The sequence below is a fragment of the Poecilia reticulata genome, chromosome 9, assembly GCF_904066995.2.
Source record: "Poecilia reticulata chromosome 9, P_reticulata-male-v2, whole genome shotgun sequence".
NCBI classification, from domain to species: Eukaryota; Metazoa; Chordata; class Actinopteri; order Cyprinodontiformes; family Poeciliidae; genus Poecilia; species Poecilia reticulata.
This window is the reverse complement of record NC_088838.1, coordinates 33,907,106-33,925,676: the sequence shown is the minus strand read 5'-3', so window position 1 is coordinate 33,925,676 and position 18,571 is coordinate 33,907,106. Positions and strand designations below refer to the sequence as shown.

The 18,571-nt window shown below is 44.0% G+C and overlaps 1 protein-coding gene across 3 annotated transcripts in view; it reads left to right on the top strand.

The window, feature by feature from the left end:
* The window catches only part of prdm6 (PR domain containing 6), a 91,096-nt gene that overhangs the window by 55,045 nt on the left and 17,480 nt on the right, over positions 1 to 18,571 (top strand). For all 3 annotated transcript variants that reach the window (XM_008419500.3, XM_008419501.3, XM_081610997.1), the window contains 2 exons: positions 186 to 310; positions 11,263 to 11,644. In XM_008419500.3, the coding sequence (XP_008417722.1) occupies positions 186 to 310; positions 11,263 to 11,644 (507 nt within the window). The remainder of the gene's footprint in view (positions 1 to 185; positions 311 to 11,262; positions 11,645 to 18,571) is intronic.

The window sequence follows — 18,571 nt, the reverse complement described above, 5'->3', positions numbered from 1 at the left end:
TCCAGTTTGGTCTGAAGCTGTTATCAGATGGAAGGACTTTCAGTTTTTATCCGTCTCCCATCTTGTCCTGTGCAGAATAGTTGAGTCACGAGGCAGGCGTCTGGTCCGCCGCCTGCCTCGTGATTTTACTCAGACGCTCACGAGTTATAAAATAAAAAATCAGCGTTTCTGCGTTTGTCTTGCAGGTCGTGCATCTTCTACAGAGCCTGCATGGACATCCCCAGAGGGACGGAGCTGCTGGTTTGGTACAACGACTCGTACACGTCCTTCTTCGGCATCCCGCTGCAGTGCATCGCTCAGGACGAAAACCGTGAGGAGACATTTCTAACTTTACCTGTGTTTGTTGGTTGAAGACTCAGGAAGACCTTTGGATTGACTCTTCTGGTCTCGGCCTTTAATGCTGCTGCTGCTTCAGACACACAACTCACTGCAGTTATTGGTTCAAATAGAAGAAAAATCAACAACTGGAAACGGAATAAATTAGAAGCACATTTCAAATGATTCAGTGGTGCAGTTGGTAGAGCTGTTGCCTTGCAGCAAGAAGGTTCTGGGTTCGATTCCCGGTCTTTCTGCATGGAGTCTCCATGTTCTCCCTGTGCATGGTGGGTTTTCTCCAGGTACTCCGGTTTCCTCCCACAGTCCAAAAACATGACTGTCAGGTTAACTGGCCTCTCCAAATTGCCCCTAGGTGTGTGTGTGCATGGTTGTGTGTCTCTGTGTTGCCCTGCGACAGACTGGTGACCTGTCCAGGTGACCCCGCCTCTCGCCCGGTACGCCAGCTGGAGAGGCACCAGCAGCCCTCCCGACCCCACTGAGGGACAAGGGTGCAAGAAAATGGATGGATGGATAATTAGAGAGGTTTACTGTCTGTGGAATTATTAAGTCTATGTAACATTTTGCAATAAATATTTATACTGGGGTAAAGTCTAAACCACAGAAGATGTTAGCATCCAGTGTTTCAGAGAGAATAACAGAGGGTAGGAAGAACGACCATTAATGTAAAAATAACTTTGACAAAATTCATTTGCAAAGCACCTCAAAAAACACACCATCAAAACCAACCAAAGTGCTTCAGATGAAGCATAGCAAACAGTCAGCATCTCACACTGATGTTAAAATAACGTGGTCTGAATCCTTCACTTCCTCCACTGCAGCTGATAAAACTACAAGCAGACTAAACTTCTAAAACAGCAGAAAATCAGCATCACTGTTCACAGCTTCTCTTTCTGTTCGCTTATTGGCCCAGTCAAAAAAAAAAAAAAATCTACCAGAGGGAATCCAAGTCAATGGGAGAAATCCCAGACAGAGCAGTAGAGGGAAATGAGAATCTAGTCCAGTGGAACTGCGTATAAAGGCGATGAAAAGCAGCTGTTCTCAGATCTGAGGGAAAGAGCAGGTCAGACGGATAAAATGGAGCAGAATTATTTCATTACAGACTTATTGTTTTTATCAAAACGTTTTGCACCAGCTGTAGGCGAACAGTGTAACAAGAAGAAAAGCAACAATAGTGGTGGGAGGTAATAAAAGCATGAAATTCTGTCTCCAGTTTGATTTTGGAAAGCTAATCTTTCATTTCGCCTGAACTGGAAAAGTTGGATGTTTTTTTTTTTTTTGCTGCTTTTCAAGTTTTCTAAAGGAAAAAAAGCAAATTTACAAAAACATTGAAGTCACAAAAGCATTAAGCACATCTGTAAGCTCCTCTGCTTCTTTCTCATCATTTATAATAACTTCCTTTAGGTTTGTCTGTAGAACAAGAAGCATCACAAATTATAGCTAAAGCCTTTCCAGTCACATATTTCTGACTATTTTAAATATATTTTGTCCCATTTGGTCACCTGTCCCTTCTTTTCTTCCATCCTGTTCTTCTTCCCCTCCTCCTCTTCATCCATCCTCCTCTCTTCTCTGTTTCTTGTTTACCTATCCCCCAGTTTTCTGCTCTGTCAGCTTGTTTATATTCACGTTTTTTTTGTACGTCTTACAGAATAACTCCCTGCAGGCGGAAAACAAACATTGCCTTTTTTTTTCTACATAATTATTTAGAAAGAAAAACTCGAAGGGAAAAAGGAGCAGAAGAAGGTTTTAATCTGCGGAATCTAAACTGAAATAAATTGAATTAGAGACTCTCCTTTAACAGAGCCGTGTTGAAACGAGATCGTGCTGATTGCAAATTAGAGACGTTTGGCCACAAGCTGGTTCGCATTACAGACAAAACGAGTCTTTTACATGACATTGTTCATCATGACAGCGCTGTGGCATCCTCTGTAAACATAATCACAGGCACACAAACAAACATCCGACATTCCACCGTGTTCGTTCAGCGGTAGGGACGAGAAGAAGAGCTGCTGCTCTGAAGGAGCGAATACTTCCTGTCTTTATTGTTAGTGTCTCTTTAAGCCACACACGGCTGCTCTTGTCTTTTTGTTAATGGGTTCCAGTAGTTTGGGTTATCTCGGTTCATTTCTATTTAATTTAAAAAAAATACTAATGTCTTTTTAGATGCGTCTGAAATGGCCACTTTCTGCACAGCTCCATGACCTGATTCAGGTTGAAGTCTGAACTTTGACTAGGCCATTGCAACACCTTGATTGTCGTCCTTTTCAGCCATTCTGCTGCTGTGTTTGGGATCTGTGTGACGGTGACGACCCAGAAAACTTTATTTCACAGTCTGTAATCAGGTTGATGACGTCGTGTGGACACAAACCCCCAACCATCACTCCTCCACCTCCATGCCTGATACTTGGTGTGAGGTGTGCATTGTGCTGTTTTTAGCTGGAAGAGTTTGTTTTTTTACCTTCAGCCATTTAAAATGAGCCAATCAGAAAATCAGTTGCATTTTTCTCTGCACATTTCTGATGTTTCCCCATCTTGGTGTTGTGTTAAAACTAGTGGTGAGACTCAATTAAAATGTTTAATCAAGTTAATTGGTGTAATTATTTAATCCTAATTAATCAAAAATCATTGAGAAAGTAAACATTTTTATTTTAAAAAACATTTTTACTGCTGAATCATTGAAAACAAAGGACATATGAGGTCAACAACAAAATATTTATAGTTTTAAATCTGGTATTTATGTTCTTCAATCATGTTTAATCAGAAACTCATTATTCATGGAGCTTCTTTTTAAATGTGCACACTGACATTAGCGTTAGCATCTGTGCTGCCGCTACATGTTTAGCATTGAGATGCTTGCTTTAGGCCTGATTAGCTTCAGGCTAACTCCTTTTAGCACAACTTGAACACAACATAGATCTTTTTCAGCGTCGCATCAGATCAGTTTAGAAGCAGAAATTAACCCACATTTGACTAACTTAGCTTTTGTTCACCATTTTAATTGTTGTGCAACTTTACCAACTCACCAGATGAAAATACTTTATTATGGGAGGATTTTGTTTCTTCTACTGCTTTCTGCTGAGCTACTTTGAAGCCTCTCGTTTGTTCTGTTTGTGTTAAAAAGCGTCGATTTCCTGTCCTGCAGAAAGAAATCAGCTTGTTTTCTTCTGGGTTTGAATCCAGAGTCATCTGCCTTTTGACATTGATGTCTTTGCTGTCAGAGTTTGAGACGTGGAAAACGTCAGCAAGTTAAAGCAACTCAGAAACGGACATAATTAAAGCTGTCAACCATTCAGACTGTAGGCTGATTTTAAATCATCTCTGTCCATGTGAAGACATTTAGTCCCTGAAAGTACAAAGTAAATCCTACACAAAGATGTTCAACACATTGATTCAGCCTGCAGTGAACAAAGGTTTGTTCACGTCCCAATTAGCTTAAATCAGATTACATGTTTTCTACCAAATAGAAACCAGAAACTCTGGTCTTAATTAAAGAGCTGCTAACTGCATTTAGCTGTGCGTTGTTCTCGGGTTGGCATCGTTATCTGCTGGAGATAACTGGAGGCTGAAGGACAGCGTTGTTGTGTCCTCGGGTTCGGAGACGTTGAACTATTTGACCCTTATCGCTGCAGAGCGAGCCGACTGAACACACCCAGACCAGCAGCTCCCATCCCTCATCAACCAGATGAATCCAAAACCTGCTGCATGAAGATCTCAGTCACAACTGAAACCAGGATGAATGCACTTCAGAAATACCCCAAAGTAGAGTTAATGACAAGACTGTTGGTAACAAAAAGCTTAAAGATCCAATTAATTAGAGACTTTTCAGCTCTTGCATACTAATTACACTCCATTCTTTTAGATATTTGAATAAAATCTGTGAAACACCTAAAGGATGTTTTCACACCTTTTAGTGTCGACTCGGTTTGACTGGGGGCCAAAAGTTGCGACATTGGTTCCTTCAAGCTGCTGTGGTTCTTGTTCTCACTGCAAAGTCAAACCAACTAAACCCTTTGTAGAAACTGTTCCCCTCCCGGCCTGTGGGGGCGCTGCACCAAGAAACACGGAAGGAAACGACATGAAACCCTCTGAAGACCCTTAGTGCAACTTCCTTCTTCACAAAATCTGAACATTTCCCCTGCTAGCGCCAGACTCATGCGTATGTTGTGGTTGTATTTACCCAGAATGCCTTGCGATGGAGTCCTTTCTGTTTGAGCGGTTCCCAGTCTGCTGGATTTCACAAATGAATTCAGATTAAAATGTTCAATAGAAATGTGAAAATCCTGTGGTTCATGTTAAACAATAAACCAGTAAAAATGTTAGTATGGATTTAATCTCAACATCTTCCATCAACTGATCAAAACTCAACTTCACCTGCAAACACGACGTGAATAAAATCCACCTTTATGTTTCCACCAGTCCACACTGTAGCCCAGGAAACACACACACACACACACACACACACACACACACACACACACACACACACACACACACACACACACACACACACACACACACACACACACACACACACACACCCTGTGGTTGTTTACTGAAAACGTTCCCTCCAATCAGAGTCTGTCGGCTGACGCTCTGCAGCCCAGCGGAGCGCTAACAACAACAACATGTCCACAGACACACACTTCTTCGTCCTCTCATACTTTTCCACCTCGTCTTCCTCAGTGCTGTGAGGAAGGTTCTGATAGGAAAAATCTGGAGAATGAAAAGAAATGTTGGTTAGACAAAGAGGCGCTAAATTTATATTGACTTGCTTAAAGTAACCTCACATCTCTTCTTTATTAAAAATGAAATATTATCATTTCTGGTCTGCTTTGATTAGATGAGCATATAAATGTTTAATGGCAAATGTTGATCACCAGGATGGTTGGTCAGCAGGATGGTTGATCAGCAGGATGGTTGGTCACCAGGATGGTTGGTCACCAGGATGGTTGGTCACCAGTATGGTTGATCACCAGGATGGTTGGTCACCAGGATGGTTGGTCACCAGGATGGTTGGTCAGCAGGATGGTTGGTCACCAGGATGGTTGATCACCAGGATGGTTGGTCACCAGGATGGTTGGTCACCAGGATGGTTGGTCACCAGGATGGTTGATCAGCAGGATGGTTGGTCAGCAGGATGGTTGGTCACCAGGATGGTTGGTCACCAGGATGGTTGATCACCAGGAAAGCTTCAGCCGTAATCTGAACAGCAAATGAAGGGCAGTTTTCAGATTAATCAGTTGGTTTTAACCAGATCATCTGCTGTTGGTCGGTAGTTTTAAACATTACAGATGTCCAAACAGCTTTACTGTAGTTGGTAGAAACTCATTAAAAAGGAGTTTTGAATTGAAAATGCTGCTTATTTTGTAAATGTATCATTTTAATTAAAATGTGATTAATTACTTACAGACCCTGCAATGAACGACTTGTAAATAAACAACACAGGGAACAAAATGACTCGACTCAGTCAGTCTGTGGTTCAGGTGGATTAGAACTAGAACAACTCAGAACGCTCCGTCCAGGTGGAGCGGGTCCGTCTGCAGCCCAGGTGGAGCGGGTCCGTCTGCGGCCCAGGTGGAGCCCAGGTGGAGTGGGTCGGTCTGTGGCCCAGCGGGTCGGTCTGTGGCCCAGGTGGAGCGGGTTGGTCTGTGGTTCAGGTGGAGCCCAGGTGGAGCGGGTCAGTCTGTGGCCCAGGTGGAGCGGGTCGATCTGTGGTTCAGGTGTAGCGGGTCAGTCTGTGGCCCAGGTGGAGCCCAGGTGGAGCGGGTTGGTCTGTGGTTCAGGTGGAGCCCAGGTGGAGCGGGTCGGTCTGTGGTTCAGGTGTAGCGGGTCGGTCTGTGGCCCAGGTGGAGTGGGTCAGTCTGTGGCCCAGGTGGAGTGGGTCGGTCTGTGGCCCAGGTGGAGCCCAGGTGGAGTGGGTTGGTCTGTGGTTCAGGTGTAGCGGGTCGGTCTGTGGCCCAGGTGGAGTGGGTCAGTCTGTGGCCCAGGTGGAGTGGGTCAGTCTGTGGCCCAGGTGGAGTGGGTCAGTCTGTGGCCCAGGTGGAGTGGGTCGGTCTGTGGCCCAGGTGGAGCCCAGGTGGAGTGGGTTGGTCTGTGGTTCAGGTGTAGCCCAGATTGTAGCGGGTCGGTCTGTGGCCCAGGTGGAGCCCAGGTGGAGCGGGTCGGTCTGTGGCCCAGGTGGAGCCCAGGTGTAGCGGTCCAGGTGTGTCAGTGTTTTTGGTGACAGCAGGATGCAGGGAGGAGTCGCGTTACGGTTGGTTTTACAGTAACAGGTCTGGTTTGACGCTGAGCGGTAAAGAGTCTGTAAGGTTCTGGATTTACTGGCTCGTCTTCATTCCATCCACGTCTCTGCAGGTTCAGTGGGAACCAAACGTTTACAGGCACCACATAAAAGACACACAAACCTGACATTCATGCTTCCTGTTTGACATGATGGGAGTTTTAAAAAGTCATGGAGCTGCTCTGGTCTGGTTCATCCATTCCAGGTGCTTTAGCATCGATCTGTTCAACAATTAGCCATTTAAGTTTAGCCATCGTTCAGGAGTAGAAGAAGTTTGTCTGAAGAGGCAAGTCACGTTTTCACAGGGTGAGACTGATGGACCTGAATGTTGATGAGGAGGTAAAGAAACTTGATGCTTTGGTCACTTTTAGAGAAGAAGTCTTTTTCTTTGCCCAGATGAAACCAAACAGGCTGCTAGTGTCTGAAGCTCCTCCAGGTCTGAATCCATGCAGATCAGCCGTATACAGCGTCCGCTTAACTTTAGGTCAGGGGTGTCAAACTCCAGTCCTGAAGGGCCGCTGTCCTGCAGTTTTTAGATGTGCCACAGGTACAAAACACCTGAATCAAATGGCTTAATTACCTCCTCAGTTCTCCAGAGCCTTGCTAATGACCTAATTATTCTATTCAGGTGTGGTGCAGCAGAGGCACTTCTAAAAGTTGCAGGACACCAGAGGACTGGAGTTTGACACCCCTGCTTTAGGTGATGTCACCAACATGGCCGCCACTCTGCAGGCTAGGCCCTTTCAGACTCGTCAGTACGTTTTCCAGCCTCTGAGATAAACCACGAAGAAGGTCTTGCATTCAGTTAAACTGATTAATTCCTCTAAAACTTGGAGACGTTTAGTCGTGTCCTTGCTGAGAGGTGAGCCGGCAGAACGATCAGCTGCAGGTTTCTCTGAACTCGACTCGCCGCAACCTGCAGAAATCTGCAGTTTCCACCTGTTCAGTCAAAACAGCTCAATTAAAAGCAGCTGTTACCAGTTACTCAGGGTAATTAGGATTCGTCAAGACAGGAAACCTGCAAGTTTCCCACAGACTTCACAGATTACCAAATGAATCGGGTCAGACATGTTTTTAACTTAAATCAAAGCAATTGTTTGTTTTTTGATTAAATCTCTGGCACATTGTAGAATCATATTTTTCACAAGCATCTGCATGATTTCCAGTTAAAAGAAACATAAAGTTCAGAAGTTAAAGTATGAAAAATATTTGACGTTTGTCTCTGAAAATTTATGTTTTTATTCTGTTATTCATAAAAACATTAGTTTTATGGAGTAATTATGTCCCCAAACTTTTATTGCTACAAATTGTTTCTTTGATGACTTAATCTAAAATATACCCCAGAGGTTTGAGGTTAAAACATTTTTCTCTGAAGAGCCATAATCTGCTGTTGATGGATGTTTGAACCTCGGAGTGTAAAAGAAAGTCATGTTGACATAAAACAGGAGGATCCTCACATGGTTCTCATAACAAAGAGACGAAGGGTGTTGGTATGTGGCTGAATCTGATATGTGGTGCTCCACCCGTCTCCTGCTCTCCATCAGCTGGAAAAAGTTGCTTTTAAAACTTTCCTCTGATCCTGAAGAAAGGAGTCCGTTGGTATTCACGTCACACCCATCAGGAGGAGAACACACACACACACACACACACACACACACACACACACACACACACACACACACACACACACACATCCAGAGAGGAAGAAATTACAGACTCTGCAATGTTGCAAACTCCATCTGCATAATTCTCCCATTCTGATGATGCATTTCATTCACAACCCAAAACATATCGACTCGCTTTTTTTGTAAATACGACGTTTGTAGGAAAATGAATTAAGAGAGGGCGAGCGGCGCGAAACGCGGCCGTCGATAGAGCCGTCGGCCAACTTACAAATGGTGTAATTATCTCCTCGTAAGGTTATTAGAGGATCAATGAGGCCTGGTGGCCTGGTGGCAGAGGTGAGCTGATGAAGGATGGAAAATGGTTATGATGCTCTGAGTGAAGAGATGCAACAGGGACAGGATGTTTATCTGCAAGCTGTTTTTACTCGCCAGCTTTTATTTGTCCTTTTTTTCTCTTTTCTCTACAGAAAATGTAGCTTAGAGTTGAGGTGATTTACAGAAAAGATGATTAACTTTGAGCTACAGTGGACTGTAGATCTTTCCTTGGAACGTAATTCTTCAATTATTTATGGAAAGTTCACCTATTCAAGGATTTGTTTACAGAGCATATCTAAGACAGAAAATTCAGTGTAGAAAGCTGAAACTGAGCAGAGTAAATACTCTGATCCAGTCGGTCGCTTTGTTTACTACTGATTGGCTGAACCCCAAACAGCCGAGATTAAGATGACTGGATGGTAGCTTCTGTGTACATGGCTTTCTTTGTGCGCATTAATGCATATTAAGGTAAATTTGAACTAATTAGGCAGTTTTAAGCGTTTCTAGAGGCGTGTTCGTCAGGTGGTAACTACTGTCCATAACCTCTGCTAACACCAGGGATCCGCTGTAGTTTTTATATTTATGAATTTCTTTCACAAGCCTGAGTCAGTGAAGTGAATCACATCCCAACCCTGCTGTTCTTGGTCCTCAAGACGCCACATCCAGACAGACTCTCTACAGTCAACTGAGGCCGTCGCTTCCTTTGATTTAACTTCCTTCGTCTTGTTCTGATCTGGTGACGACGCTGTCGGCCCTGAAGACTTTAAAATCCCTCGGCCGTTATTTCCGCTGCTGCGTTCTTCTTCTGCGCATGCGGGTCGCTTTGGGGTCGTAAACCGTTCACACAGATCACTTTTAATTAGTGGCATAACTGAGAAGTTCAACTAATCACTGCTCATGTTACCTTCCTTGGTTTTCAGTGCTGAAATCAGCAGGTTCTCTTCACAACCGGTACCAGGTTGTTCAATTTAAAAAACAAACAGACTCCATAATAATCCACAACATTCAGTTTGAGCCTTCATAACCAATATCTGCTAAAGTTTAGAGAAGTAAAAGAAAACGTTGGTCAAGGTTTGGGATCGTTGTCATCATCAGACTAATGATGATGGGAAACAAAGTCTGTTTCTGGGGTCGCAGAACAGAACCAGACCACAGCCCACGTTTTCACAAACAAGCCAGTTTTACAGAACCAAAACCATCCGCAGCGACTTAAAGCAAAAACAGACACCCCAATGTCGATTCAAACATGATGAAGGGTTATGGAGTCCAGATCTGTCAGTTGCTCAGACCTCACAACACAAAGCAGCTGACGTTTGGGTCGAGTGAGGACAGCTGGCATCAGCTGGTTCCCCCCAAATCTAATTTACACGCTTCCATATGACGTCTTCTTTCCTGTTCTTTCATTTTACTCGACTGTTTGATTCACCAGCAACACTTTATCCTTAATCTGAGCTTCTTATCGGCCTAATTTCTTTATTGTGCCGCATTTATGCTCAGATTTCTTTCTGCAAAGAAAAACAGAACCGGAAAACTAGAATTAAGTGGAGTGGATAAAACCTCAGAGCACAAAGGATGATTACACCAAACAGTGGAAAAAAAGTTCAGGCTGAGTTCAGCGTAGTAACTCACACTGATTGCACTTGAATGTTTTGGTGCTGGATTTATTTGCAGCTACATTTCTCAGAGAATAAAACGCCAATGTGTAAATAAATCAAACATGTGCATTTTGTAAAGATTTGTTTAGCATTTTAAATTTGTAAGAGTATCCAGAAGCCCTTCAGTTTGAATCAGTTAAAAACTTGAGGCTCGAAACCACTAACAAGAAAGAAAGAAGGAAAACTTTTAAAGCATTTGAGCCTTTCATTGGATGTTGATTTAGCTGCTAGTTTTTCATTGGATGTTGATTTAGCTGCTAGTTTTTCATTGGATGTTGATTTAGCTGCTAGTTTTTCATTGGATGTTGATTTATTTTCATTGGATGTTGATTTAGCTGCTAGTTTTTCATTGGATGTTGATTTAGCTGCTAGTTTTTCATTGGATGTTGATTTAGCTGCTAGTTTTTCATTGGATGTTGATTTAGCTGCTAGTTTTTCATTGGATGTTGATTTAGCTGCTAGTTTTTCATTGGATGTTGATTTAGCTGCTAGTTTTCTCCAGAACAAAGTCTAGAAGCTCACGGACTCTGACATGTGAAAAACTAAATATTTTTCTGGTGAGTGATGAAACGTCTGCAAGAAACAGAAAGAAGGAAGTGCAGCCGCATTTAAACGCTTCGGATCCCGTTTCATTGTACGGTTTTAATTTAACGCTGCAGTGGAACCCCAGTAAATGTAAAACTCACAAATACTCAGAGCTCCACTAAAAACACTCCTAATAGTTCACACCAGCCTTGTTCACTTTAATCCAACTTGAACGTCCGCTTCGTTTCATACTGGGACCAAAAACACGAACTCTGGTCCGCCTGCAAAGCTTCGTTTCGGTTTGGTTGAAGTGACTCTGGTTCAGTTTGAATGGATATGTGAACGGCAAGCGGACCAGAACCGCTCCACAAGCAGGAAGAGGATTATTTAATGTTTGCCAGCCCACACTTACACCATATTGCTGTTTACATCACATTGTTGTTTACGCCACATTGCATCATGGGACGTCATTCTGGCCTGGTGATGTGACCTCAGCTGACCTCCCTGCCTGTCCTGTGTTGTTTCACAGTCAATGTTCCAGCCACGGTGATGGAGGCCATGAGCAGACAGGAATCCCTCCAGTCCTTCAGCAAAAACAGCAAGCCTTCCTCGTCTTCATCGTCCTCCTCTTCCTCCCCTCCGGCCGCCCTGCTGCGCTCCATGGTCTTCCCCCACACCCCTTGCACCCGGAGCTTCTCGCTGCTGGACAAGGTCGGGGTCGGAGTTCAGTCGGACTCCGGCTTCGGCCAGCTGGGCTCGAAGAACCAGCGGGTTCTGGCGAGCCCGACCTCCACCAGCCAGCTGAGCAGCGAGTTCAGCGACTGGCATCTGTGGAAGTGCGGCCAGTGCTTCAAGACCTTCACCCAGAGGATCCTGCTGCAGATGCACGTCTGTCCGCAGAACCCCGACAGGTCAGAGTTCATCACTGTGATCAGGCTTGGTAGCACTAATCTGTAGATCGATGTAGACATGTAGACAGACAACATTAACTAGTTGTAGTGAAAATCACTGTGGTTCTCATCTCTGAAACATTTTTATGCTTCTTCTTATTCAGTTTGTCTGTGTGCATCTTTCACTACGTTCACATTTTTGTGTGAAATCCAGGTTTTATTTCCTGCGTTTGTTCATGCTGCTGATTGCAGTCAGACTTCTGCGTGGCGGTTTACGGCGGCGCTCTGTTTACGGCTGTAACAATGGCTGCCGCCGCCGACGACGACGGGTGGATTTTAACCTCGTTGTGTCCAGATCGTCACCAGACGAATGAAGCTGATAAAAACAGAGCCTGCTAACAGAGCGGCCGTTAGTGGAGCGTCTGGATGTGGAGTCGGCCCAGGAGAGGATGGGATGGGATGCGTTCACTGACACAAACTGCTTCCATAACTTCATCATTGTAATTTTCAGCCATTGTTTACGTCCAGACTCATCGTCTGTCTTCTTCTGCTGCAGAATGAGACGCACGTCTCACAGCAGTGACATGGATGAAACGTGACGTGACGGTTCTGACTGCAGACTCTCTGAAAACTATCCAGTTCAGATCCAGTTTAGCTCCTCTGTGTGGAAGTGGAACAAGTCTGATTTTTGTTTCACTGGTTTTTTCAGGCTCTGCTGTGTGAACACGGCCTGAAGTCCAGAGGAGGAAACCAAGCTGCAGTCCATAAAACCCCAAAATGATTGTTAGCCGTAAAAGATTCAAAGTGACATGCTGATTATGGGCTGTTAGGGTTTATTGCTACTTGACTGGTTATTTAATCACTGAGGCTGTTTGGTTAAATTGTTCTGGAGGCAACATAAAGTTGTGGCCCTGCAGTGGTAAACATCCCGGCCGAATCGATTTCTGATTTGAGTTTTCTGGGAACAGCAGCAGCTTTGAGCTCCTGATGGAGGAAACGTTCTAGTCCAGATGTGTCTGAGCTGTTTGGAGGATGTTCTGTCGAACCGTGTCGGTGTTGGGATCTGGTCTGTCTGCGGATGAACAGCTGACTGGTGAAAGACAGAAGATCCACATGGTGGACATTGTTTCTGCAGATTGACCCGTGGTCAGAGTCTGTAGCTGCTCCAAAGCCCGAGCGCTGCCGGCTCGCTCCCTGCTGGCTGCTTTCACTGGGGCGCAGATACTCTTCAGGGGTTCTGAAGAGGAGACTGGTCCGCCTGCCTTCTTCTTCTTCTCTGATGTAAGAAACTATGATTGAGGTTTTGTTTGTTGCTTTCAGTGACTCATCAATCTTCGGCTCTGATGCTTTTTCCTTCCTTCGCGTCACAAACTCCCTGGACGATTCCACCGAAACCAGAAAACAGTCAAAGCGCAGGATGTAAATAACGTTAGTTTCCGACTCCCAGCTGTTTGTCTGCTGGCCAGTGAACACGCGGCTCTGATTAGGACTCTGCCCTGCAATCGGTTCTGGTTTTAATAAACGGTTCCTGCTGTGAGATCTGCTGAACTAAACCTTTTGTTTCTCATTCAAAAGCACAGAAAAATGTAACATTTTAACTATTTGAGTCAGACGGCCTCCGACTTGTTTCTGTTTTTGTAAACTCTGTTCACTCTTTTACGTTTATTTCCTGACTGTGAGAATCAAAGACACAGTTTCTGGTTAATTATCTTGTTTTTAAGCAGGATTGTGGCTCAGAGAGAGAGAATAATAATAAATGAGTCGGCATGCTGTAAGTGAAACCTGCTGGTTATGTTCTGGTGAATTTGGACCTGAACTGCTGCCGTAGCTGGTCACAGAAAGTACCATCTCTGTTGTCTCATCATCTCAACATTTATGTGTGGATTTGAGTGGAGAAAGCGTAAAAGTGTTTGAGTTTGTACAACATCTGCCAAGTTAATTATGTGCAGCATGGATGGAGGAAGATGAGATCTATACGTGTGTGTTGGGGTCGGAGGATGTATTGGAAATTTTTTGCTTAGCTTTATTTTTTGTGGGGAGAGTCAGAGCGGCGTATAAATCACGGCGGCGCGTCAGTGAGAAATACTTCGCCTTACGGTGACGGGGCCAGGAAAACAGATGCCACTTATTCAATAAACTAATACTCATAGGGAAGAAAAATGTGGGCTGGATATGCAGGGGGGCGGAGGGGTCGATCGGGGGCTGCCTGTCAATAGGAAGGTTTTATGGGACAGAGGAGCAGATAAAATTCAGCTGAACAAGCCAAACAGAACAGAGTCCTGCAGCTCCAAGGCTGCATTATCCCTCATATCCATGCAGCTCCGCCGTCCGCAGCCAGGCTGCAGGACAGTTTGGCCTCCATGTTCACCAAGCAGGTTTACGGCGCCAACAATCCCAACCTGATCATCTGGAGGCTTCTGCAGGTTCTTTAAATGTTTAAATTATTGAGGACGACTCAGAAATCTGGAGTTCAGTTTAATCATCAAACCGAAGCAGAGGAGCCAGAGATTTACAGAGAAACGATCCGCTGCTGTCACCTTCACAGCCTGACTGCTGGATGGGGCCAAACTAAGACATTTACTAGGATAAAGACACAATATTAGCAGAGCAGATTTGTAAAATTACTAGTAAAACGTTCTGATGAGTTGATAGTTGATGATCTGATGTTCATGTAGCCTGTGATAGTTTTTTTAAATTCACCTTCGTTGCTCAGATTGTTTGAAACTCCAGCTGCTGATAATAATTTGATGCAGACGTGTGAAAAGATGAAATGTTTTCTTACTGGTAAAACGGATGCTTTACAAGATGCTCGACGTCCCTCGTTTCTCCTCAGAGCTCCAAACCAAACTGAGAGCCGAAGATCAGGAAAATGTTTCCTTTCAGTTCAAATTCAGAAATACTTTATTAATCAAAAAGAGAAATTAAATAACAAATGACGTCGTTCTGTTGGTGAATAAGTGAAACTTGTAAATACCGTATTTTCTGGACCATAAGCTCCACTTTTGCTCATAATTTTGCTGTTTGCATAAAAGTTTTTTTGCGACTTGTTCGCCCGAAAATACGACACGTGTACAGAAACACACACAGTGTGACGTCGCCTCTGCTCCTCATACAGCTCTCAGCTTTGATTGGTGTTTGCTTTCCTGCTGATAGTTCAGATTTTATTCGCCTCTAAAGACGCAGCAGGAGCATTTTGTGTGTTTTTGGTGTAAAATAATCAGCATATTTAAATGAATTATTTCCATATTCTGCCTTCAGGGCTGCTGCTGTTTTATCTGTCGCTCTCTCATCCACCTCTGGATTTGTCCCTCTCTCCTGTTTCTTCATACATACTTATCGATGTTTGCTTGATGGGGCATCAGCAGCTGAAGACTGATGGCTCTTTACGTCAGTAGAAAACAGCCCAGCTCTCTTTCAGCTCCGTTTTTTCTGCTGACTGTTTCGTTTTCCCAACTTTTTCTTCTTTGTCATTTCCCTGCGTGTCATTGGACCAGAATCCATCAGGAGTGGAGCCGTTTGTTTCTGTCAGCGCTGCTTTCAAGCGGCTGTCGGGATGCCGGACGCTGTTTAGCTTCTGCGACGACGATGAGTGATGAATCAGGGAGAAAAACGAGAAGACGAATGAACTGTGACTCCGCTCTCCGTCTCTACATGTTGCAGAAACGCCGCGGCATCAAACCGCCGCGGCGAGCTGCTGCGCTAATAACCGCGGCCGCTGTGATGGATGTGTTTACTGCGCTGCTGTTTAAAACAGCCATTAGAGCTTTTTAGGGAAAACGGGTTATTATTACCAGAGGCTTTGATCGGCAGCCTGCACATCTCATTCTGCTGGCGCTGGGTGTTTATGGATCAGGCTGGAATATAATCAGAGGACAGAGAGTTTACTGAGAGAGGGCATCACCACAGCCGGCTCTTTACTGGGATTAACTGGTGCTTCTGTCATCGTTTTGGGCCGGAGAACCGTGTCTCTGTGGTTTCACGTCAGAAACCTCCAGCTTTTTCACCAATGCCCATAAAAAATGTGATTTCGTTCTATTTTTGCGAGCTGTTATTCCAACAATGCCCTGAGGGATTTTACTCAGGCTGCCAGACTGGAAAACAGAAACGAGTTCCCAAACTTTATTCCTATCTAAAAGATTAAAAACTGCTTTGGAAACGTCTCGTCTCAACCTTAATCTTTCTGCAAAAACAAAGAAACATCAATTGGTTTGCTCTACTGGAGCTCATAAAAGTAAATGTAGGTTTCTCCTCTGCATTGTTCTTTAGGATCTAACATTTGGTTAAAGACTTAAAAAAAGAATTTAGGCACAAATAGAAAACGACAAACTAAAATGGATTTTATGGGGCCACAGTAGATAAACATCAGAGAGGTTTAAAACCGAGTCCAGACAGAGTAAAGGAACCAGAACCAGCTTCTCACAGCCTGGAGTTCCCGGCGTGTTGGTTCCACTCCGCCGGGTCAGAACATAAAGGCGCCTTACGATTTACACAACACGAAGTTAAAACCAACTCAGTCAAATCTGTTTGACTTAAATGTCCAAAAACTGTTTAAAAATTAGTTTGGGAAAGTTTTGAATTCAGAAATGAAGCTCGTGATGAACCATGTGACCCGAACGATTTGATCCCGGCCGACGGCGCCGAACTTCAGTCAGATGTTTTTACGAGGAATTTAGATTTCAGATGTTAATATCAGATCAATTCATCTCTGATAATAATGTAAGAAACAGGAAAACTTTATTTGTGAAAACAAAGAAAACATGTTTAATGTTTTTTTATTCTTGGCTTCAGGAAACAAGCAGCAAAAAATGTACAATTTATTAAAACAGTTCCTGAAACTTTTACTCTGTTAAATCCCAAAATGTGATTTGATGTTCGTTTGCTGCTACGACCTTTGACCTGGTCCTGCTGAAAACCACAGAGGTTAAACCTGGACTGAAGTATTCTACACTGTAAAACTCACTCTGTTAGTTTGTGGGAGGAAAAGTTGTGATTTAGTTTCTTTCCCAGATACTCAGAACGTCTCATTCCCTCCCGACTGACCAAACTTTCTGCTTTGTCCAGAAACTGACAGATGTGATTCAACAAGCAGATAAATTATATTTTACTCTCTGAAAATGAACCTTTTCAAAGATCCTGCTGGGCTCAGATGAGCCCATTTCATAAACGTGTTACTTTTACTGCGTCTGTGGGATATTATGGGTAAGCAGCCACCGTAAATATTTGGTGAAAACGAAGCAGAAGGTGATTGATTGACCGTAATCTTTAACACGCAGCTCTTTCTTGTTTTCTTGTCGAGCTGAGAAAAGTCTCAGAGCAGAAATAAGTCAAAGTGTTTGCATGTCCGACTGTTTCTCTGTGTTATTAAACTGTTGATGTTAAGCAGATTTATCACCGTACAGTGAGGATATATTTGTGTTTAACACAAACACAGATGTGTGCCGCCTTGCTGGATGCAGATGTTTACTGCTGTAAAAAATCGTTTCTGTTCCGTCTTCATGTTGCTGAATTCAAACGTTTCATGTTGCTGCTGTTGGTTTCACTCCGTAGCTCTAAAGCAGAAATATGTAGAAAAGAAATATGGATTTAAATTGTGCCGTCCTTTCATTACCCATGATGCTCGGCCAGATTTTGGCTTTTTGAGAGACATTATCTGAACTTTGTGCACAAACAGACAGAAGGAGGTTTGATGAAACGGCAGGAAGCTGGAGAAGCGTTTCCTGTTTATCAGAAGTGATTTTGATCTTTTTGTGGACTTTGGCGTGTCGGTTTCTGTTCCTACAGAATATTTGTCTCATTGATTATGTATCGATGAGGTCAGAGCGGTGATTTATGGCCGCTGGTCTCCAGGGACAAACGTCTTCATACGAGTCGGACACAGAAGACGTCCTCCGATAGAATATGGATTATACCGCATCCATACGGATCCATGACGCACATCACTCTGCATGACTGCACTGCAAACACACACACACACATACACACAGACACACAGACACACATGCACGCACACACACAAACACACACAGACACACACGCACGCACACACACAGACACACACACACACAGACACACACACACACACACACACACACACACACACACACACACACACACACACACGCACACACACACACAGACACACACACACGCACACAGACACACACACACACGCACACACACACACACACACACACACACACACACGCAGACACACACAGACACACACACACATGCACACACACACACAGACACACACACACACACAGACACACACACACACACAGACACACACACACACACACGCACACACAGACACACACGCACGCACACACACAGACACACGCACGCACACACACAGACACACGCACACACACACACAGACACACAGACACAGACACACACACAGACACGCACGCACACACACGCACACAGACACACACACACACAGACACACACACACACACAGACACACACACAGACACAGACACACAACTAGTCCAGCATTAACACTGAAGCAGAGGAAATCAAGACGTCTCTGACTGAAACTGAAACGTTTCGAGTTCAACCTGAACTAGAAAACATAAAACTGTTTTTATCTCACATTAAATCTTCAACGCATCAGTTGGACCAGGGGTGTCCAAGGTGCGGCCCGGGGGCCATGTGTGGCCCTCAGGAGAATTCAGAGCGGCCCTTGATCACAGTCCAGGCAGCAGATTTAAAAACAAAGTTCAGGTGAAGTTTTCACTGATGTTGCAACACAAAGTATTCAACCAGGTTTCTGATGTGAATTTAAATGTTTTTATAGTAAAAGGAGACAAGAAACCATCAGGTGGCTTTAATTTAAAATCCACCTGGGAGGTTTATGTTAGTTAACATGTCAAAATGAAGCGAGACGGAGAAATGTTCAGTTCTGTTCAGTTCTGTTCAGTTCAGTTGTTCTGTTCAGTT